Raw genomic sequence first — 23,815 nt, 5'->3', positions numbered from 1 at the left:
TTTAAGCTCTTCATTTGGTCATAACTCTCCCATCCGATCCAAGGAGGTCATACATACTCTTGTCAGCAAATATTACATCATCCCACACAGTTGCAACTTTATTTTTGTGTTCCCTATATTATTTTTCTTGCTACAAACCGTTCTTCTTTCGTTGTTAACTTTTTTGGTTGACCTATCTGCTTCTTTGGTTCGATCCTTTCTTCTCTTTTATACCTTCGAACAATATCACTGACAGTGTTTTGCTTCATGTCTAAAATATCAGCAATTTTTTGTATTTCTCACCTTTATTAAGGTGCCATATAACAAGGTTTCTTTTTCAAGGCTTGCACTTTTTCCTTTGCGCCACGTCTAGTGAACACTTTATTTTAACACTACTCTTGAATAGACAAACTGTTAATCGGGGCAGATGTCAAACTCAGTAAAGAAAAGAAAAAAACTAATATTAGCTTACATGTGTCCTTTTTGCGTTGTTCATCGTACATACAGCTGTGGACAACTAGGGTTAGGTTAGGTTAGAGTGGCTGTCCAGATATCATTGACACACGTAGACCTCAAGGGTCCATTGTGATACCACTAATGAGGTTACTCATGGGAGAGTAATGAATTTAAACAAACCATTTTGTACTTTTAATAAAGTTAGAGAGACGTTTTGTGTCAATATTTGCCAGTTCACTGGTATTATCGAAGAAGGGATTACCGAGAAAGTAATTCCTTCTAATGGAGAGTGCTGGACATGTACATAGAAGGTGTTGGACTGTTTCCTCTTCCTCCTCGTCCATGCAGCTTCTACAGAAGTCATTTGTGTAGACCCCTAGCCTCAGAGCATGTCTACCTATGAGGCAGTGTCCCGTTATTACTCCAATTGTAGAGCTTATACTTTGTCTGCTTAGTGATATCAAGCCTTTTGACCGTTTTAAGTCAATACTTGGCCATATTTGCTTGGTTGCCAGGCAGGTGGTACTTTGTGACCATCTAGTATTTGTTGTTTCTAAAGCATATTGCTTGAGAAGATATTTGCATGTAGCAAGTGGTGTTCCTATGTTATGTTTTTGTCTAACATAAGGCAGAAGTGTTCCGTTTTTGGCGGGCCCATCGGCTTTGCAATTTCCCGGAATGTCTCTGTGGCCCGGCACCCAAATGAGGTGAATGTTAAACTGTTCCGTCATCTCCTTCAGAGATGATTGACAATCGTGGACTGTTCGAGAGTTTGTGGAGACAGACGCGAGAGATTTAAGAGCGGCTTGGCTGTCCGAGAAGATTCGTATATCCTTACAAGATATAACGTTTTCTTTGAGCCAGGATAGTGCTTCTTTAATCGCCATTACTTCTGCCTGGAATACACTACATTGATTGGGAAGTCTATAGGATACTTATGTGTATAGGAAAAATTAGGTTTTCCTTCGGCTTTTTTGGTCACTTTGATCGTGGCAATGAAACAAGGTTGTTACATTAACTTTTCCCGACGTTTCGGCAGGGGTTGCTGCCTTCCTCAGGGGAACTTTATTAAACATGAAATATAAAACACATAGTACAATATTGTGGACAACAAGAATAAGAAAAAACTTACAATTTAACAATTAAATTTTAAAACAATGTAAAAAAAACACTTCTAATTAAGAAGTTCAGTCTATAACTACAAAAAAAAACACAAAGAAAAAACTCTTATGAGGAAACAAGTGAGCAATATACAGATGATATACTCTGTGTGTCTTGCTTGCGATTCATATTGTTTTTGTTGTTCAGGATATGGAGCGTTTCATTGCCACGATCAAAGTGACCAAAAAAGCCGAAGGAAAACCTAATTTTTCCTATACACATAAGTATATATTCATTGGTCAATACATTATCTTTTAATTTAGTCCATAGGATAGACTGAGATTCAGTTGTTCTGAAAAGATACCACTTCCAACTCCGTTATCGGTCTTTGAACCGTCAGTATAGAAGTGTACCGCATCGTCTTCCAGGGGTCCCTCTTTTTCCCAGGGGGATCTTGAAGGGATGGACACATGGAATCTTTTACCAAATACCATTTTTGGGGTGGTATAGTCTAATCGATCTGGGATAAATCTGAAATTGTCTAGAATAGTTGTATGTCCAGTATTGTTACTGGTCCAATGAGAGGTGGCTCTAAGCCTTACACATGAGTTGGCAGCCACCTTTTTAGAGAAGATGTCAAGTGGTGTTAGGTTTAAAAGCACTTCCAATGCTGCGGTTGGTGTTGTGCAAAGTGCTCCTGTGATGCACATACCTGCTGACCGCTGGACTTTAATGAGTTTATTTAAATTTACCATCTTATCCAGTGCGGTCCACCATACGACGGCTCCATAAATAAGTATCGGCCTGATTACCGAAGTGTATAGCCAGTGGGTTATTTTTGGGGAGAAGCCCCATTTTGATCCTATGGCCTTTTTACAAGTAAAAAGTGCTACAGTAGCCTTTTTGACTCTTTCATCAATATTTGCCTTCCAATTAAGTTTTTTGTCTAAAATGAGGCCCAAATATTTAGCTTGGTCGGAAAAGCTTAATGGTATTCCTTTAATCTTGGGTGGGCTAATCTGAGGAATTTTATATCTTCTCGAGAAGTGTATTAATTCTGTTTTGTGTGGGTTGACGTCCAATCCACATTGATTAGCCCATTTAGTTAGCCTGTTTAGGGCATTTTGTAGGAGTTCCGAGAGAACTTGGGGGTGCTTCCCAGATACGGATATCGCAACGTCGTCAGCATAGCCAATCACCTTAAAACCCTCTGCTTCCAATGCTGTAAGTAGGTCGTTTACTACCATGTTCCATAAAAGAGGCGAAAGGACTCCACCTTGGGGAGTGCCTCGATTCACCGATCTGGTGGTAGTAAAACTTCTCATGTTAGAAATTATTGTCCTGCTTTTGAGCATGAGACTTATAAGATCTATGAGTGACTTCTCTAATTTCAGCTTATGCATTGCTGTTGTGATCGCCTGGTAACTGACGTTGTTGAAAGCTCCTTCAATATCTAGGAACGCTACCAGGTTATATTCTTTGTATTCGAGGGAATGTTCAATAGTACGTACCAGTGAGTGAAGTGCTGATTCTATACTGATTTTCCCTTAGAGTAAGCATGTTGAGCTGTGGAAATGAGACATGGTTTTAAATTATGTCTGATATAAATTTCAATCAATCTTTCCAAGGTTTTAAGAAGGAAGGATGATAGGCTGATTGGTCGTAGATCTTTAGGGTTAACGTGTGAGGGTTTCCCTGCTTTGGGAATGAAGACTACTTTTGCCATTCTCCAGGCTTTGGGAATATATCTCAACCTTACACAGCTTGTCAGAATGATTTCCAATGGTGGAATAATCATGTCTGAGCATTTTTGTAGTTCGGCCGGAATGATTCCATCTGGTCCTGGAGATTTATATGGATCAAAGCTGTCTATGGCCCATTGCAGTTTTTCCCGCGTTATTAGATCAACTAAATCGCTTGTAGAAGCTTGAGACTCTGATGTTAAGTCGTTGAGTATGTTAGAACTACCTGGAAAGTGGGTGCCTAATAACAGATTAAGAGATTCTTCATCTGTGATAGTCCACGTGCCTGTTTCTGTCTTTAAAGCACTAGGTATTGTTGGACTTTTTGAGAGAATTTTCCTGAGTCTTGAGGCTTCTGAAGTATTTTCTATTTTACCACAAAAATTTCTCCAAGAAGACCTCTTACTCTTTCTTAATTCTTTTTTATATTGCTTTAGAGCTTGTTTGTATAAGTCCCAGTCAGAAGGAGATCTAGTGTACTTAGATCTGTTGAAGAGTTTACGACAGCTCTTTCTGAATGGTTCTAATTCTTTATGCCACCAATGAGGTTTCTTTTTACCCTTTAAAATGGTTACAGGGCATGAAGATCTCATTGATTCATTTAAGGCTTCGGTGAGATGATTTACAGAAAGGTCTAGTTCATCTCTACTGGAGGAGCTTTTAAGAAGGTTGTGATTAAGCAGTTGTGCTAGTACCTCCCTATAACGCTCCCAGTTGGTATTCCGGTGATTTCGAAATCCCGTAGATGTATTTGCTACATCTTTGAGCTCAAACTGAATGTATTTGTGGTCAGAGAAGGAATTCTCTTTTGAGACATGCCAGTTTGAAATCATATTGTGGATCGAGTCAGAGGTAAGTGTAATATCAAGTAACTCTTTCCTATTTTTGGTTACAAATGTGGGTTCATTACCAATATTACTTATGAGTAGGTTAGTGCTTAGTAAATAATCAAATAAGTACTCACCTCTCTCATTTATATCAGAGCTACCCCATACCGTGTGATGGGCGTTAGCGTCTGAACCAATTAGGAGACCAACTTTTTTCGATTGCGCGTCCGCAATTGCCTTCCTCAAGGTGTTTCCTGGAATTGGGCTGTCGTGGCCAAGGTAGGAGAATATGAGCCAGTAGGTGGCTTTATCTGTTGTTAGGACAACGGTGGAGGTGTCCTTGTCGCTGTAATTGGGGAGTAAAAATATGTTTAAGTCATTTTTTACTAACATGCATGACCTTGGTTCACCTTTCTCCGATGCATATAATATTTTATAGCCAGGAGTCCTGAGACCTCTGATGATGGAGTTTGAGACCCACGGCTCCTGTATTAAGACGATGTCTTCCTTGTTCATATGCAGTCGGAGTATCAGGTTGTTCGTGGCCATGATGGCGTGATGGAGATTAATCTGTACTAATCGCAGCATTGCTACTATTAGTCAGATCAACCACCACCACTGTTTTGTCGGCGTTTTCCTCGTCTGAGGAGGACCTAAGCAGGTCTTCCTCACTCTGGGTGATGCCTAAGGTGGCGTCTTCAGTCTCCATGTCGGAGTTACTGTCGACTTTAGTTTTAGCCTCCACGTCGGATGGCTTATTTGGGGCAGTGGATGTCGATGGTTCCACTTTTGGTGTTGAATCGACCTCCATTTTCGTTGCCAATGAATCGCTTCCCTCCGCTGAAGAGGCTTCTATGGGGGGCGTGTTTAGCGTATCTTCATCTTTTTTGTATATACGCATCATGATTTCATCGAAACCATACCTAATCACACCTTTGGTCGCGGCCAGTGGAGCCAGTGATTCCCTATTGATCAGCACGAGAGCCGATCTATAGTGACCCACTATCTCCTTCTCAACCTTTGGTACTTTCCAGTCGTGAGTAGGCAGGTCCGGATTACTTCTTTTGATCAGTTTCATGATCATGTCTGGACAGTTGTGAAGAGCCGGGACCATTATACGTGCTCTTGGCCGGCAAGGAATATTCTCCCTTGCAACAACCTCGAGCTTGGCACCCGGCCAGACTTCTGGCAAGCCATTGACAGCAGCCCTGTATAGATCGAAAGATCTCTGATCACCACAGGCGATGAGTTTGATACGATTTTGGTACCATCCTGCATCGGCTGTGTCTGGGAGAGGCCCCGGATTTTCCTCGATAACAGATAAAAATCTGAAACCGAGGTGAGCCTTGACCTCTGCCCAATGATCATGAGAGATGTTACCATCCACATGACTCCTGTCAATGACCGCGGCAATGATCTTACCTTTGAGCGCGTCGCTGAAGGAGAGATCTTTGTTGACGGCTGATGTGCTGTTGGAAAGCACCTTCTGCCTTTTTGGTTCGGGCTTGTCACCCTCGAAAGACCTATCTCGCTTTGACGTTGAGTCGCCGCAGGTCGGTTTAGCTTTTTTGCTAAGAAAGCCACTAGCCCACTCGAGTTTACGCGTTTGCTCTGGGGTTCTTTCCGCCGCCGGTATGACACCGACTGCGGCTAGAATCCTTTCGGCATTGCGTTGGTCTCGATTGGCCTGTGAGTTCTTGGACTTCTTTTTGGCCGGCCCAGAACTATGTCCGTGTGTCACAGATGTGGGTCCACCTCCAGATTTAATCGACCGATGCCAATCCGGGTGTGCCCTCACCCTTTGAATCAATTCCACATGTCGCAGATTTTGTCTCTCCGGATGGGGTGTCCCTTTTTGGGGTCGCTTGCGACGTCCTAGCAGGAGCGGGGAAGAGGTGGGGTGTGGAATTTCCGCCATTGGGACTGCCGAGCGTCACAGCTGTTCCACTGACGGGTAATTCCTTCAAGTATATGTTGCGGCTAGTAGAGGGAGAAGGACTCTCGCCACTAGTTGCAACCACAGGGTTGACAACACGTTCACACACCTGATTTGGCTCGACAGCCTTTTTAGGTGATGTGACCGCATTGGCAGCCTTGGTGCGATTTTTTTGTTTTATAATAGTATTATTTGTTTGTTTATTTTTAAATTTTTTCATTGTATTCCCACGAGTAAAGCGGAAAGACGGTCAGCCCCGGCAGAGCCGCTTGCCGGGGTAAGGCAGAAATATGACGGACCTTGCCACAGCATCCGAAAGAGCTCGTTAACGGCTGGTTTATCCCCCAGCCTTTCATTCTTCGGCACGGTTTTCGTACTAGTATGCTCACACCACCACTGAAATTAGGAACCTCTAAACTATGATTAAATTGGGTTTCCGAACGTTGCACTATTGAGGAGTTACAACAATTCAGCGATCCAACTCAACCTTAGCTAATCACCATCCTGCCAAAAACGCACAGGACTACTGTGGTGATCATTGCCCGCCTGGCACCCACTTGGAGGGTTTGAATGAGGATTTTGCCGGGCTGTGGACAACTAATTAGAAACACAAATTGAATTTACTTTTAAAGCAATATCTGTATTTTTTTTGTGCAATAATATTTTTTTTCTAAACATATTTTTTAAAATTAAAACAAATGTTTCCCAAACATAACATTTGATTCATATGGCAGTTTCTGCGAAAAACACAGCGTTTATTGGTGGACAATTAATTAGAAACAAAGAGAAAAATCATATCTTATTATAAAACATATAACTTTATAATATCCTATACCTTATATTTATCTTTAATACCTTGTTTGCTAAACTTTTTTGCTTCAAAACTTCCCGACATCTTCATTCCATTGATGAAATAAGCCGCCTGCACTGCTCTACGGGTACAGCCTTCCAAGCAGCTTATTATTATATTTAATACCTTCGAAAGAACATCATTGTTGGAGTTATTTTTGAGAGCAACAGCTCTTTTGACATCTGCCCCAAGATACTCTATCGGACTTAGGTCTGCACTTGATGATACCCAATCCAGAACTGTTATCGATTGGTCCCTAAAGAACTGTTTCGTAATTTCAGCAGTGTGCTTGGGGTCGTTGTCTTGCTGAAACTTCCATATCTCTGGCATGTTTTCATCGACCCAATCCACTAATCGTTCCTTAAGAATGTCAATGTATTTAACGGCTGTCAGCCATCCATCGATTCGATGAATTGGGCCAATCTACCAATCTTCTTCCGATTGTTGTGGCCCTATCGGGACATCGAATGCAACCGAGAGTTGGCGTTGTATCTCTGTGGAGCTTATTTTTGGGTCTTTTTTGGCCAACCTACTAATTGCTCAATCTATTTCGCAGCTTGTCTTACGGGCCCGTTTTTTACGAGGTACATTTTCAACAGTTCTAAAAATGCTCTATTGCATTGAAAACTTTCTTTACAGAACAGTTCATTTAAAATGCAATTGCTCTATAGGACATTTTAAGCTTCCAAAGCTCAAGAATCGCTATCCTTGTAGGAGGATCACAGCTCTTTAATTTTCCCATTGCAATTGCCTCCAAAATTTAAAAATTATTCTTTAAAAACGTTTGAAGACAATTCAGAATTTTCTGCTTACTAATGCAAAATAAAAAGATTATTTTTATTTCACCCAAATCAAATGTAATTTAACTATTTCTTTTCCAGTTGAAACGAACGCTTTTTACACTCTACCTTGATTTTATTGTTTACTTTGCAAAGACTTATGCACAAATAATGCTTTTTCAAACAATTATCTAATAACGCTTCTATTACACCGTTTTGGATACCGCTATTCTAGTCACACTTGATAAAGTGAATGTGGAAATGGGAAGCAAGTAATGTTTCTAATTAGTTGTCCACAGCTGTATCTTAATGCAGTTAAGTGATTACTCCATTTTTTCAATAAAATATTTAGGGAATAATTTACTAATTTATAAAATAACACCAAAAGTATTTTTAAGTATAAAAACTGAATATTAATGACAATTACTGTAGATACAAGTAATTTTCAGAACTAAAGTTTATATTTTGAATCGATTTGAATTTCATTTTTAGTGAAAGTGAAATGCAGAAGCTGTATGCTGGAGTGAGCTCAAATGTTATTTTTTGTATTTTTATTTCTTTTGTATGAAACTTAAGTTAATTTAATTCTAAAAGTCATGAACAACGCAGTACTTATACGAATCTTTATGAATGTTTTCCTTTTTTTGAAATGTCTCCCCATTTGCAGAACATATCATACAAATAAATGTCTCTTTTACGATGCTTTGTTAGTTACCCACTTTCATTTAGGGTCTGTTTATTTCTTTTAATCCACATGTCTGGCATGTGTAGTATGTCTTAATCAAAAATTAAAACATCTATGACCACAGAGACCTTTGCTTTTGATGCTGCTGCTCTACACCGCATCACACAATGTAATCCTATTCCTCTTAAACCCTTACACACAATAACCTCGCTACTGTACAACAAATGCACACTCGTATTCACTCTTCATCTTCATAATAGTGCAGCAGCTCCTATTTACATTCATCTTTAAGTAATCTCCTTATCTAGTCTCATGCATTCATATATGTAAGTCTTAAACTGGGTTCTATTTGATTTATATACCTTGGTAGAAGAAGAACCTAAGGACTAAAGCTTTGTAGGTCAGGTCATGCCTAATCATTTTACTCAAACACGATTTAATCTATCTATGTCTTAAATTATAATTAGAATTTTATTACATAATCATCAATTGGCAATTTCCTGTCCTCGGCATCACTTTTAGTTATCCAATCAATGGATACAACTTCAACTTTAAGCAGCCGTTTTGTGAATGTCGCTAGGAACCACATTTCAAGTTCTTTCATATTAATTTCATTTACATCAGCAAACACAAATTTAATTCTCTTTTCCCCTTCCAGCGTTGAGATATCTGGACAGCCACCTCCTCGCCATTGGAACATTAACTTAGCAACTGAAACCGCATGTGACAGGGTATCTTTTGGAGCTTGGTTATAGAAAAACGCATTGAATTTGCGGAAGAAGTTCGGAGAGTTTTGTTCATATATTTCCTCCTCGAGTGATGTCATCTCATTTTCTTGCAGCACAGGTAAATTCTTTAGTTGAGATAAGAAACTTATTTCGTTGTTTATTTGTTTAAACGTTGTTACTTACTTTGGAATTTAATGCATTTAAAAGACTTCTCATTTCATCTTCATCAACATGGTCAGTGTAGGAATCCCCATGATCGTCAAAAAGCATCTTAAATTGTTCTTTCATTTCAGCTGTTGTACTTATCATGTCTCTAGGTTTTAATTGCATGCGCTTTTCTTCAGCGGTATCAACTAACCAATTACAGGAAACAACATTGTAAAGACCGGTTTCGCAAAGGTTCTTAACACGATAGTTAATGTCACCTGCAATGCAGATGCATTTGTAATCTGTTGGTGAAGGATTTTCTACGATTTTTCCGCCATTTCTTATAACTAATTCTTTAAGATTGTTAATTGAATGACAGCCTCGCAGGCAGCTCAGAATACAAAAATTAAAATCTTCAAAAATAGACGACTCCACTGTGATCTAGAATAAAATAATATTTAATATGAAATAGATGATAAATTCCAGGGCTCTACCTGATTTCCATCGAAATTATTCGAATAGACGGTTGTTGAAGTCGATGTCTTAGTTCTACTGGTCCTGGGTTTCTTTGCAGATGTCATGTCTTCATCGTTTAGATCACGCTTGTTAATTTTTTTAACTCCATGATCGCCCTTAAATATAAAAAATCTTTATTATTTACAAAGCTCAGTTTGATTCCATAATCTAATCATTAACAACACCGCAATTTTGAAGCACATCAATCTAGATGAACTCCCAGCTAAATTATTGTCTTTATTTACCTGATAGAAGTCCTCGTACTCTTTTAGCGTCATACATTCAAACCAAGGTTTGTCTCTTCTAATTTCTTGTATTCGTGGAAATCTCAAAGAGTACGGTGTTGCAAATGAAGACGCTGGCGATAGTTCACTTGCTTTTAGCTTTAGTACCACAGAATCTTTAGGTTCAATCCATACTTCTGGGCTTAAATTTCCGAATATCATTGTTTTAGGTGTAAATCCTTTTTTCCATTTCGCAGAGAGACTAGAGTTCAAAGTTATTCTCTCGTCCAACGATAATCCACTTCCTACTTTTCCAACGCAATGCAATGTTGCATTGTCTGTAGGTCAAAATGATTAAGTCTATTATTTCGAGAAGGTATAAGAATTTGTTTATTTGTGATTGATATTTACTTTCATCTCCTTGCATAACCCCAACTAAGTAGCTATTGATGTAAGATTTGGTGCGATTAAAGTATGCTCCCATAATAAGCATATCCATGTCATCTACCAAACCTTTTATGTACTAAAAAGAAAAATGTTGTTTTTTTTCAAAGATATTAGGACAAATGTTTTTTTTTCTAGAAGCTTACATCTGCTTTTACTTTAAACCATCCTCCATTACGAGATCCAGGTTTGTACTGAGATCGATGCATTTTGATGACGACTCCTTCTTCATTTGCATCCAATGCTTCATTGAAAATGTCCATAAAATGCTGAAGTGTACAAAGTTTTGTTCTTTTTCCTAATTCCAATACACCTGTTTCTTCTTTAAAACAGGATTTCAGCTTATCAACTCGTTCAGCATATGGTTTTTCGACATAGCTTTTATCATTCAGATAAATCAGATCATACACTACGAAACAAGGACGTAGATTTGTGCCTACTTCAAGATGCTTTACATCAAAGTTTTCACCCTTTACACGATAGCACGCTGATATTTTATCCCAGACCATCATCTCGCCATCCAAGATAATATTTTTGACATGTTTTTCCAACGAGGAAACCAGCAGAGGTGTTAAGTTACCATTGTGTTCGTTATTTCCAAAGCTTTTGGTATAATCAACACCGTTACGAGAATAATATTTGAACTGTCCATCGACCATATGCATTTGAAAACGTTCACCATCCATTTTGGTTTCTGCATATAAAGTGTCATTGCCTAACATATCGTACAAATTTTCTGTTTTCAAACGTTCACATAACATTGGTCGGATGTGATTAAATGGAGCTATAACCTTTTCTAAGCATAACTCATCACCACGTTCTATGGCTAAGCATACTTCCTTCAAATCTGAGCATCGTGTAAAAAACTCTTTCGCTTTGGGATGAAGCATTGAAAAGATTCTTGTTTCACTGATCCCTAGATTCATTCGTTTGAGAAGCAAACGGATAAACCATTTTTGTTCAAGAGCAGATGCTGTTTCGCAAAGTCTGGTTAGGGTGTTTTCAATGCCTGCAAAATAAACGTTTATACTTTTTTTTAAATTTTTGTATAGTAATGTTTTTATTCAAGTAACTCATACCAAGCGGAAAATTCTGTATTTCTGATTTTTTTAGTTAATTGTTTATCATAGTGGCTTAATTAATAATGCAAGTTTCAGAACTCGGAAGATAAAGGGAATTAAAGGCAAACACATCCCAAAATCTTATAAAAGCTGTCGCTACTTAGCCCACTACTCTTAATTAATTTTTTAGGCCTGACAATGCCTTAGCTCTCATAATTCAAACTGAACTTACTTAATATCAATATGAAGTGATTAAAAAAGCAACTGATGATATTGGTCAAAATACTTTTCCATCTTACACAAAAATTTTAGTGTTATCCTGGGGTGGAATCGGATAAGGTGATCTGTGATAGGTGACAGACACAATCAACAAATTCGGTCTGTGTAAGGTGGATAGTCACCGGTGACAATCACGATTTGGTGACTTTTTTTGGTGACAGCTCTTTAGTTTTCACTTTCAATCGAAATTGATTTTTAGTTGCTGAAATTTCAAGACAATATAAATGTGTTTGTGCCTTTGATTTTACATTCTGAAAATGCTGAAAATGAAAATATTTATCATAATAGAAATGTCCGGCTCTTGAGGATTAACCTCCGCAATAAAATAAGCATTCTTGATCTTCCAAGTCCAAAGTAAGTACGCATAAGTGCTATATATGCGGTCAAAACACATTCCCCCTATTCTTCGATTAGCCGTGACTTTAAATTTTCTTGGAGGTGGTGGCTACCAAAGGCAAGTTGGCGCTGACTGGTCAGGTCCATGGGGACAAAGCACTGTTTGAGGTTGAGGTTATTTCTTTGACCTTAAAACAAATGGAGAGGAAATTGTGCCCACTTACATTCAAATTTAATCAAAATTTCAGAAGCAACAAAAATGTTCTTCTACGAAAAATATCAAAATCCTGGAGTCAGGATTTTGATATTTGATATGAAACTAGGAACAAAAAAACACGTTCAAAAAGAATTAATTGAAAAATTAGGTTTAAAAGTATATATTGTAAAACAGGCATTGGGTACAACTAACGATGGTAACACCTCTCGAAATTTTTTTGGACATGTAGCTATAACAGCAGGAATAACAAGGATAGATTTGAGATTAATTGAAAGACTAAATGTAATCCTGGAGACTATATGCAGCACTTTTCCTATTGAGCCAGAAAAATTTGGATTTTGTACGGAGGAAACCGCTATATTGGCGTTTGAGCTGTATCCTTGGTACTATATGCCAGCCACTGTGCACAACATTTTACTACACAGAGCTGAAATAATAAAAACAGCTGTGTTACCTGTAGGATCACTTTCCGAGGAAGCACAAGAAAGCCGAAACAAAGATTATAGACACTACAGAATCCATAACACCAGGAAGTGATCCCGCTTGGCAACTAATGAGGACATTATTCATCTTATGCTTTCATCTTCGGATCCCAAAATTACGTATCTAAGGCCTGAACCGAAAACAAGGGAATCTATTCCACTAAGTGAAGATGCTCAAAATCTTTTGCATTTATTATTTCCTTGTACATACATATTATATATAGGCAGATTCTATTGCCCCTCGTTTAGGTTGGATGGGCAATTTTCTAAAAACTTGAAACAGAAAACAAATTATTATAAAACAAGGGCAACACTTGTAATGGCTTGTAATGGCTAATGGTTATAACTTTTTGCAAAACAATAACTCTCAAACAAGAAGCTATAACAGGGCATTAAAAATGTTGTCGTAGTTTTATAATAATTTGTTTTCTGTTTCAATCCAATTTGACCCTCCCGCCTAAACGAGGGGGAATAAACACTCCCCACATACTACTTTTTTCTTGTATCGACCACACATACATTATACATATTCAAACTTTTTGTCACACTTTAAGTGGATCACTTTGTATAATTTAAAAAAAAAAATTAGTTACGATAAAAAAAGGATACGATCTTGTAGCATTACTAAGAAGGCCCTAGTTCACACAGGACTGTAGCGCCACCTTAAGTAAGTAAGTAAGCATTACTACGATATTAATTTGAAGACAACGATTTTCTTTTATTTTTTACAGCAAATTGGAACGCTAAAAAGTGAACTGAGTTCATCAAATTAACGAAAAAAAACTTTTTTATACAATTTGTTGGTAAGCATGCGTAATTTTTTAGTTTGATTCAAAATTTTTGTATCGTGGTAAGATCTTGATCTACTGAACTCACATACTAAAATTTAACAAATTCGGTCCACCCGTTTGTTTTTATAAATTTTTTTCCACTTCATCCATAGAAAGAAACCACTGTGCGGTGACGCGTTGCTGTGTTGCTAACGTTTTTTGTCTTATTATATATTGTTGTAAACTATTGAAGGGGAACGGTAGGAACACATCAGACATGGCACCACCATGTTTTTTATCATATGTATGTCTTTTGTAAAAAAAAACATGGCGACCTTTATGACTGATTCGTTTTCAAGTTTGTTACAAAGTTTTGAGTAATTAAAATGTGACAGTTAAACTTATAAATGAGGTAGGTACGACGGATAGTTTAAAAACTTCTAACAATAATTTTTTATATTAAATTATTAAATATTTTAATTTTCATTTAATTTAACACTAACCAGTGCACATTATTTTTGGTTAATCTATCTTTCGTTAAGACAAATAAGTGCGACGGCTTTCCTACACTTGAACATGCAACATTTAGCTGCCCATGAGAAAAACATGGATTTTCCAAATCTAAACCATAAATTGACATTGTTTGACCTTGAGATTTATTTATAGATATGGCAAAAGCTAAACGAATTGGAAACTGTAACCTTCTTAAGGGTATGTTACAATCTGACGGTATCATTGGAATACGTGGCAACAGACCCATTTTTCCTTTTCCAGTTAAAATGTTTGCTTCAAATATATTTCCGGTGATCTTTTTAACGACCAAACGTGTACTCTTGCATTGAATCGAATTACTCTGGAGAATAATAGGTGAACCTATCTTTAATGTATAAATGTATATTTAAGGAATTTAAAAATTTAGTTGGAAAATTTGCACTATCATTTTCATTAACAATAGTATAGATTAATTTAAAAGACTGGTAACAACTGTTGCACCTGGATCAATTTTTTTGACTGCCAAAAATAGCTCGATGACTGAGCCAGTTATGATTCAAGTATATGTATATGAATACAGATAAGGACATAAAAATAGACACAGAGACAGTTGCTAAGAGTAAAACCAAATTAAAACAACAACATGCATTAAAAGTAGTTTTAACCATAATCAAAAAAGTTAGACTATCTTATACAAAATAACAAGGGTTTTATTGTTTTTGCTTGTTGACTGTTTGGAGATGAACCGTTTCTTAGCTTAGACTGTGTTTTTGGTGGACATTAAAATAGAAACACATTGGAACACTGACCTTAATTTTTAAATAGTGTCAAAAATATTAAATTTGTAATATTTTTTGTTTAACTTTTAAAAAACAATAAGTTTACTTTAGGAAGTAAATTTAAATTATTTTAATAATATTACAATTAATTCTAAGGAAAACATGGGTCGCGGTAAGCATTGTTCCCTAGAAAAGAAAGCGGTCGATTTAATTCTAAGAAGTGGGGGAAATACCCAGAATAACGAGCAGATCTCTCAAGTTGATTGCAAAAGCAATTTGACCGATGAAAGCTATAAAACAGCTGGGAAAACCAAGCACGACCCCAAGAAAAGACTGGATCGTTTGCGCCTCAAAAAAAAAAAGATCCCTCCAAGGGAAATAAAAAACAAACTACAGCTTCCAATAACTCCGAATTGTTCGTAGAAAACTTGTTGAAGCTAACTTGCTCGCGGTTTAAATCCGCCCAGGATCATTTTGATTGGAGTAAGCCAAAAGGAGGAAAATGTGGAGGAATGTTTTGCAAACCGTTAGAAGGCTTCCTTTGAAAGAACTAAATCCCAAATACTTCCAGAAAACGGCCAAGAATGGTGGAGGCAGTATCATACTTTGGGGTTCATTTTCTTGGTATGGTGTTGGACTAATTTATTTGATTTAGGGTAAAATGAATCAAAATATGAAGGTGAATATCTACAGCAGAACAACGACCCTAAGCACACGTCCAAATCTGCTCAAAAGTATTTTAAAGACCCAAAAATCAGCCTTTTCGAGTAGCCATCCCAATCGCCTGACTTAAATACCATAGAACGTTTTGGGTGAGATTTAAAATGTGCGGCTGGGAAACATTTAACAAAAAATAAAGCCGAACTTTGAAGGATGGTTCAACAGGTGTGTTACTTTATTTCAATTGACAGATGCTGCCGATTATTTGACTCAATGTGCAACAGATATCACACTTTAATTAAAGCTAAGGGCCAGGCTAACAGATATTAAAATAATTTTTTAAATCCAGAATAGTTTTAAATTTAATTTATTTTAAAAAATCTTTTTAAGCCGATCTATAATCTATGCTATGCTAACCCCAACAATTGAAGAAGAAAAATGCACTGTATTTCGTTAACTACAACATACATTTTTGCTATTAAACTTATATAAAACATGTTTGGAAGTTTGACATAGCGCCATCTATTGAAAACTTACTTAATCCAGTCAATAGATGTCACCATCTATTAGAATCGTTTGGAGCTAACAAAAAATGACTGTCAATAGGCAAATAATATTGCGATCATAAATTGAGATTTAAGCTATCATATCTTTCAAGTTGGATCAAACTGCACACCTAGTACAAATTTGATAAAAATCGGTTAAGTAGTTTAGGAGTCCATCGCGGACAAACATCCTAACACGTTATTTATATATATAAGGTAAATCCAGCAGATCGATTTTTTCAAGGGTTTTTACCCCGAGGTCTGAGCGCAAATGGCAATAGTTAGTTTTTTTCAAGGTATTGTCGATTTTAACCCTGATGGGCTAGTTTCTTCTTCATAAATTCAATCTACGATTTAAAGCTACATGAATTTTGTAATTCCGTCTCTGGGTACCCAAAAGAGAAAATCATAGAACATGATCGTATTTTAAAAACTTTTTTTAAGGGTAAAAGATACTTTTTTAAGGGAAAAACAACAAAAATATTTAAGCTTCTCAAAACACAAATGTTTCCTGTTTTGTATATTTGCATTTGTCATTAATATGCCAGTCCTGGATTGGCTAGCCTTGTAGTGGGTAGGTTCAGGCGACATAAGGGACTTGAAAGTTAGGCGAGTGTCTGATATCTGATTTGCCAGGTGCAAACAAATTACTTTCCCATTAAGGTTGCTTTAATGGAAAGCTGACTGGAGAATTAGTCAAGAAAAATTTCCCTATCAAGTCAAGTCTACTTCTATAAAAATGACAGTTGATCATGTTTTTTCACTTTACTGAAAGCTGAACTTTATTACTCTATGATTTATTTATTTTTGCACAACTTCATTTAATGCTTTCTGTAAAAGGGTTCCTTTTCAATTTGGAAAAGAATTAAGTTATATTTCTTTATAATACAAAACACGAATCGTGATGGACTTGTAGCTTGCTTGAGGAGTGTTTTTTAAGCAATCATTTTGTTGGTAGTTTTTGTACTATGTTAGTTAATAAAGCTCTACCTAACAATCAAGTCAAGTCAACTTATGTCAAAATGAAAGTTAATTATATTTTTCAATCAGCTGTAATAGCGCCCATACAATGTCAGATGAAGAAAAAAGAAATTCAAAGCGTCATTTTTGGAAAAAATCTGGCATTCCTGGTGTGATTGGTGTGTCGATGGAACACACATTCAACTGATTCGGCCAGCTAACAGTCAACAACTTTTTTTTTAACAGAAAGCGTAAGCATGGTATAAATGTTATGGTAGTAAGTTCAATTTATCACTATTCATACACTTACACAAAGAAAAATTTTCTGTTTCAAGGTCAATAATTGAGCGCGCTTTTGCCATGGAACTTCATTATCCACCCGAGAAGGTTACTCAATTATGAACGTGTGTTGCGCTCTACACAATCTCTGTTTGAAGTTCAGAGTTGAACTCCCTAATTCAACACAAGTATTATTGAAAGAAGACGACAACCATTTCTCTTTGGAAGAACAGCCCTTAGAAACCAAGGAACATTCTAATTTGGCTAAAAGAATAAGAAATAAAATAAGAGATGATTTAACAAATTCATAAAGTTTTTATTTTTGAAAAGCAACTCTTAAGATTAAAAATTTAAAAAAAGAACTAAACAAAAAAATAATAATTTCAGTCTTTTATTAAATGTAAGTACTAAAAAATTCACATTATGAAAGCAAAAATGAACGCATTCTTAATGAAAAATGTAAACTTCTGTTTAAGTTTTGTTAAAGCTATCGTCTTTCTAAAGACGGATTTATGTTCTTACTTAACACCATATCATCCGACATGACTAGTCGCAGAAGACAAAATGTTGTTCGGATTATCACCAAGTTATCAGCAGCATTGAAATTGTTGGTAACAGGAGTTTACCAAAACCAAATCGATGGTGACAAGAAAGCTGGAATTGCCCAGCAAACCATGTCAAAAATACTTGCCGAAGTTTTGGCTTCAATCGAAAGAGTCATGTGCCCGCTGATGATAAATTTTGAAATGAATGAGAAAGAGAAACGAAAGAAAGGCAAGAATCACGAATTCCCGGTGTAATTGGGATGGTAGATGAAACTCATGTTCAACATTTTACTTACAAGAAGAAATATTTGACTGTTAACAGTCGAATTGTTTTTTCCTGAACACCGTTTATTATAATAAATATGATTTAAAATCACGAAAATAAAAATAAACCAGCATAGAAGTGTTCATATATGCGTTTCGCAACCATGTAATGGTTGGGCTCATCAGAAGATGATCATTACATCTTGTCTTGACGCATATTTTCCCGAACAAATCGAGGATCCATATAATCCGAGTTACATAGAGCAACTGCGAATACGGGGACAATGTATGCTTACTCTCCCATAGGACCATGGATTCGTATCGAGAAAAACAAGAATCGTGGGACGATTTTGAACTCAGCAAAAACTGAAAGGATTGGCCTGCCTAGGAGTAGTTGAAATTGTACACGATAGTGCGTGGAAGAATTGGAGACCTTATGTTTAGTAAAAGAAACTTCACGGATGTCATAGGCCCAAAGAACTAATTCTTTCATGTTTTTGTTGTAGGTATCGTTGTAAACGTCCGGCACGTAAGAAAAGCAGCTAACTTATCTATTTTTAAATTGGTCAACTTTGGAAACAAAATAAGAATAACCGAGCTTCTTTCGGACCAAGTTAACACAGTTAAGAGTTAACCATAATAATATTAAAATGAGTGATAGATAATGAGTGATTTGATCTTACTTTTGCGATTCCCTGAAGAAATTGTGTCTAACATTGCGTTAACATCAAATAGAGTTAATTCACTTGGTGTGTTTGTCGTGCGGGGCTTAAGGACCTTGTACAAAATATCTGCATAGTCTGAATGTTCGGAACGTGGGCTGTTACTGTGACTTTGTTGAAGCAACAGGCGCTCATCAGTGCCTGTAATTACAAAAAGATTTTCTTTTCTCAGCGAGAACACTTACACATCTTTTAAATAGGAACTTACCTCCTGGAGCTAGATGAAGAATTTTCATGTAAATTTTCCCCAGTGTTGGAATTTGAATGCCATAGCTGTCCCTGGCATTATCCGATTTAGGTATAAGACACCTCAGCAGACAATAAATACTTGAATTACAATCCTTTATTAGACCAAATTAAATGATTTGAAAAAAATTTAAAACAAAAAAATGATTAGGGAGACACTTACATTGCCATTATCCTTAAGGAATTGTTTACTAAATTCTAAGAAGGAAGCGATGACTTGTTTGGTTTTCTTTTCTTTTTGGGCAATGTTCGGGCTTGATTGAATCTTTTCAAGCTTTTCACACAGTTCAGAAAAATTAATCTTTTTTGAAATTTCCATTTTTAAAAAGAAAGACTATCGTTGGTTCTAAGGACCAAATGTTATTGTTGATACAAAAATATTTTGCTTCTTTTTATTTGTGTTCAAAATAAAGAAAACTTTTCTAAAGAAATGTCACTTTTCGGCAATTTCACAAGTTGCAAATATTTCGATAACATCGATAGTTTTTTTAAAGTTTGAGGTGCACTGTTTGTATGCCTGTTTGGCAATAGGCCTAGAACTCTAATCGATTACTGTTCTTTTAGGATTAAATACTTAAAAAGTTTCAAAAAGAAAAATTGATACTTCAAGTTTAATTTGTTCACCTTTTAACTTCCATGTTTTCTATTTTTTCTATTGAATTGCGAAAAAATAAGAACCGAAAATATAATCATAAGTAGTAGTAGTAATAGATCTTTACGTGTAACAGATGGCGCTATCGGTGAGAAAATGTAGTGTTTTTTGTTTGACTTTTTGTAAAATAAAATAGCTTACGTCTATTTTGCATTTAACTAACAAACATAGTTGCTTGCTGGACTATATACAAAAATAAAACTTTAAAGTAATAAACTATTACAATTATTTATACAATGTACAATATACTATTTGTTAGGCATGAAGGTAATTCGCTCTAGATTCACAGATTGGTGTAGCAATTTCTATTAATATCAAAGCCAAAATTGCAGCCAGTTTGAAAACGTAAAATAAGGTGGCGCAGCACATGATCATTTTTCTAACCCTAACCCTAGGGCTAGGCACGCACATGCAACTTTTAGTTTCGAAACTGTTTTGTTTCTAAACTGAGCTCTATAGTCTTATATGAGAGTACGCGCACGTGCAGAAACCATTCTATCTCCCATTCGAGCAACTTTTTAATTTGTGTTTTGACACAAACCTAATTTTAATATCTTACTAATTCTTTAACAAATTGTTCAAGTTAAAATCAAGCAATAACTACTTTGACTTTTAGCAATTTGCTAAATCCATATGACATCTGTACATTAATTTTTATAAGAGCAGTGGATGGAATGGTCCATTCAACAGTTGAGAATTCCAATTAATAGGTCCGTTTAAGCGTATTCGCATTGTTTACTTTCACTAGTTGTCAATTTTTAAACATGTTTGGATGCTCGTTTTTAATAAATAAAAGCGTATTACCAATTTACCAGTTAGTAAAACGGAAAGAAATGTTTGAAACTTTGGACTCTCTTAGAATATTGATAAAACTCAAAATATCTCCTAACAATAAATTGTATTAAGATTTTGCAAAGTACAAATATTTTTCTCAAAGATAAAATTTAAATTATTTCAGTATCTTGCTTAGTTTCTGGTAAAAAAAAACCTTAAATTTTATACTTTCATAGTTTTGACAAATACGTTTTGGAGTTAATTTTAAGTGCTGATTTCGCAAACTTTGATTTAAACTGTTTGCTCAAGTTTTAAAAATACCCGTTCTTAACATTATTTTTAGGTTTTTAATATTGTTTTTCTGATTTGTTGAAAATAAAGTAAGAACTCTTTTAAACTTTTTATTAATAATGAAATATAATTTATTGAATGAGAAATCTGTCGTTTGCAAAAGTATACAATCGAGTGGGAAAAATATCTAGATAGAACCAAAGACAGTTCATTTTTGTTTTAAGAACGTAAACGTAAAAGGAGACTACAAAAGAAACAGGATAGGTATATTTGAGTAGTACCCGAGGCATGATAGTATGTGCGTTGGACTGTCATGCCAGAGGTCTTGGGTTTGATCCCTGACTATGCCATCTAAAGCCTTTTCACGGGTACTGCCTCTTGCGAGGAATTGACAAATTCTTCAAGAGTAACTCTTGTCATGAAAAAGTGCTTTCTCAAATTAGCCGTTCGGATTCGGCACATAAACTGTAGGTCCCCTCCATTCCTGACAACATTACTCGCACACAGGAATGGTTGAGAGTTGTAAGTCACTAGGCCCTAGTTCACAACGGACTGTTGCACCACCCAATTTATTTATTTAGGTATATTTAACATGAAAGATACTGATTGCTGATATGATAGATTGACCTGTGTTGCCAATTTATGGTTCAGTACCAACAATTATACAAAAACTTGATGTAATAGATTTGCTTAGAAAACGAATTCGTTACAAGAGCAAAACTTTTTTTAAGACATTTTACAATTTGGTGAAATATCAGAGTTCATTTTGAGTTTTTGACTGACGTCCTATTGTTTTGTTTATGGAACGTCTAAGATACGTTTTCAATACTCAAATGAAAGTCAAATATTAATCCACATTTGGCTACATCTTCACCTTTGAGACTCCATGTTTTGTATTTTGTATTTATACAAAACTCTACCCTTCTTAACTATGAGTTTTCCAATTAAAAACTGAAAATACTTTAAACGCTATCAGTTTAAATCACTTATTTCATCTTTATTCTAAAGGTTGCCATACACGGTGGAGCCAAAGATCCAAATGAACCCGAGTCGATTCAAAATTGGTTTGGCTTTGTCGATTTTTTTGATTTTCAACAAGTCCAAAATGAACGAGCTGGAGTCAGGGAGCCAAATATCACCTCCCTTGTGTGTGGGAAATCAATGACGGTCGTGTATGCCAATTGACTTGGTTATGCATGTCCAGCTTTAGTAATGTCTTCGGTGTAACTTCAAGGAATAAAACCTTACCCTCTCCCATTTCAAGTTTATTAATTTGGTTGTTAGATCACATTTGACATAAAAACTACCAAATGAAATTTGATAGTGTTATGTGTAGGCTTTAATAAAATCACGTTTTCTCATCAAAAAATGTTCTCTTTGCTTATTTTTTAATTTCTAACCTTTCTCCTTTTTGCAAAAAGCTTTGAACAAATAAAATTAATTTTCCTGTTACAGTTTTCCATCAACAACGAAATCGAAGCGCATTTGTGCTCTAGGCACACCGGACCACAGTGTCATATCTGCTAATTTCCAACTGGGACGGTCTCAATAATTTCTTCAGAATCTTTAACTGGTCGCTATGCTTTCTCGTTAGCAACGCAGATTCTGGGCTCGTTCCGAGTAGTTGGAAAACAGCATTTGTTCAGCCAATTCCAAAAAAAAGAGAATCTTCTTCTCCCACAAATTACCGACCGATAGCACTAACGTCCCTTCTTTCTAAGGTCATGGAAACGCTGAATAATTATCAGTTTAAGAAATATCTTGAGGAATGGAAGCTTATTAATGACCGGCAATACGTCTTTCGTAGCAATAGGTCCACTGGTGATCTCATGGCTCATCTCACCGAACAGTGGAACAAATCTTTACATCGTTTTGGAGAAAGTAAGATTATTTCACTTGATATTTCAAATGCATTTGATAAAGTCTGACATCATGCTCTCTTACCGTTCAATAAAAGTTGTTTTGGACAGATTCAAGTCTGAAACTCATAAAATAAATGCTGGTGAGCCCCAGGGCTCCGTTTTGTCTCCGACCCTCTTTCTCATTTTTATAAATGATCTCCTGTCTGCTACTTCTAATCCAATACATTGTTTTGCTGACGATAGCACTCTTAGCTTCGTTTCCAGACTCACAACCCTGCTCTCCGGATGTAGAACTGCAAGGGCAAAATATGATTAGCTCATTAAATTCCGAACTACACAGCATTTTACAATGGGTAATAAAAAATCGTGTGGAATTTATTGCTTCGAAAACGCAATCCTGTCTTGTATCGTTAAAGCGAGATAAACCCTCTTTACCACTATCTATGACTGGCTTTTGCATCAACGAAACGGAAAATCTTGACATCATCGGAATGTGCATCAGCAACCACCTTTTGTGGAGCCGCAAGATGTCTAGGTTTTTTGAGACGTTGCAAGAAATTTTTCTCTCCATCTGATCTGGCTACAATCTACAAACCTATATACGTCTGAAACTTGAATATAACTCTCATCTCTGGGCTGGTGCTCCAGTAAATTATTTAATCCCCTTGGACAGTATTCAAAAAAGAGCTTGTGGTATATAATTTCTTTATTAAAATATAACTCTTATTTAAAGACTACAAATCTAATTCGACTGGCTTGGGCGCGTCCGTTGAATAGAATAGACGTTAGAATACAAATTTTTATGAGAGCGAGCCAAACAACCTTTTGTCTCGCTTCTATGTCTCAGGTTTCAGAGTTTCGCGCTCAGCGTGCGACATCTAGCTACGAAACTCTGAAACCTAAACATAAGGGGAATTACACATTATTAATGATAGTTGCCTTAATTTTATACTACAGTTGCCTTAATTTTATACTACAAGCTTTAAAATAATTGGTGACATTAACATCATCAAATCGCTTACATCACTCGAACATCGACGCAAGGTTTCTTGCCTCACCCTTTTTATCGTTATTTTAACGGACTATGTTCTAGTGAAATAGCCAGTTGCATTCCTCCCCTTAAACAATTTAACCGTAATACCCGCGCTTCTAGGAATGCCCATCAGTTTACCCTTGAGCCCAACT

General features: G+C 36.2%; 1 protein-coding gene across 2 annotated transcripts; it reads right to left on the bottom strand.

Annotated features, from left to right (window-relative positions):
- Positions 1-8,801: 8,801 nt before the first annotated feature.
- Positions 8,802-19,473, bottom strand: LOC129947538 (DNA ligase 4). 2 transcript variants are annotated; one of them, XM_056058131.1, is made up of 9 exons: positions 19,215-19,473; positions 19,014-19,146; positions 18,767-18,946; positions 10,561-11,423; positions 10,382-10,493; positions 9,992-10,308; positions 9,725-9,862; positions 9,267-9,671; positions 8,802-9,208 (listed from the first exon to the last, which is right to left on the bottom strand). In XM_056058131.1, exons 1-9 carry the CDS (start codon positions 19,368-19,370, stop codon positions 8,819-8,821), a joined length of 2,694 nt encoding a protein of 897 aa, XP_055914106.1. In that variant the 5' UTR covers positions 19,371-19,473; the 3' UTR covers positions 8,802-8,818. The 2 variants fall into 2 exon arrangements, with proteins under 2 accessions (XP_055914106.1, XP_055914107.1); XM_056058132.1 differs by having other exon boundaries at positions 19,014-19,132; positions 19,215-19,343.
- Positions 19,474-23,815: the final 4,342 nt, after the last annotated feature.

This window comes from Eupeodes corollae, chromosome 2 (genome assembly GCF_945859685.1).
Source record: "Eupeodes corollae chromosome 2, idEupCoro1.1, whole genome shotgun sequence".
NCBI lineage: Eukaryota > Metazoa > Arthropoda > Insecta > Diptera > Syrphidae > Eupeodes > Eupeodes corollae.
This window is presented reverse-complemented; position numbering and strand designations above follow the sequence as displayed.

Bases quoted from the DNA above. Each gene is read 5' to 3' on its own strand.
- LOC129947538 (XM_056058131.1), bottom strand. From the start codon at position 19,370: ATGGAAATTTCAAAAAAGATTAATTTTTCTGAACTGTGTGAAAAGCTT. The intron at 9,672-9,724 runs GTAGAGCCCTGG...ATTTTATTCTAG, and splicing joins ATAATTTCGATGGAAATCAG to ATCACAGTGGAGTCGTCTAT. The intron at 9,209-9,266 runs GTAAGTAACAAC...TCTCAACTAAAG, and splicing joins TAAATGCATTAAATTCCAAA to AATTTACCTGTGCTGCAAGA.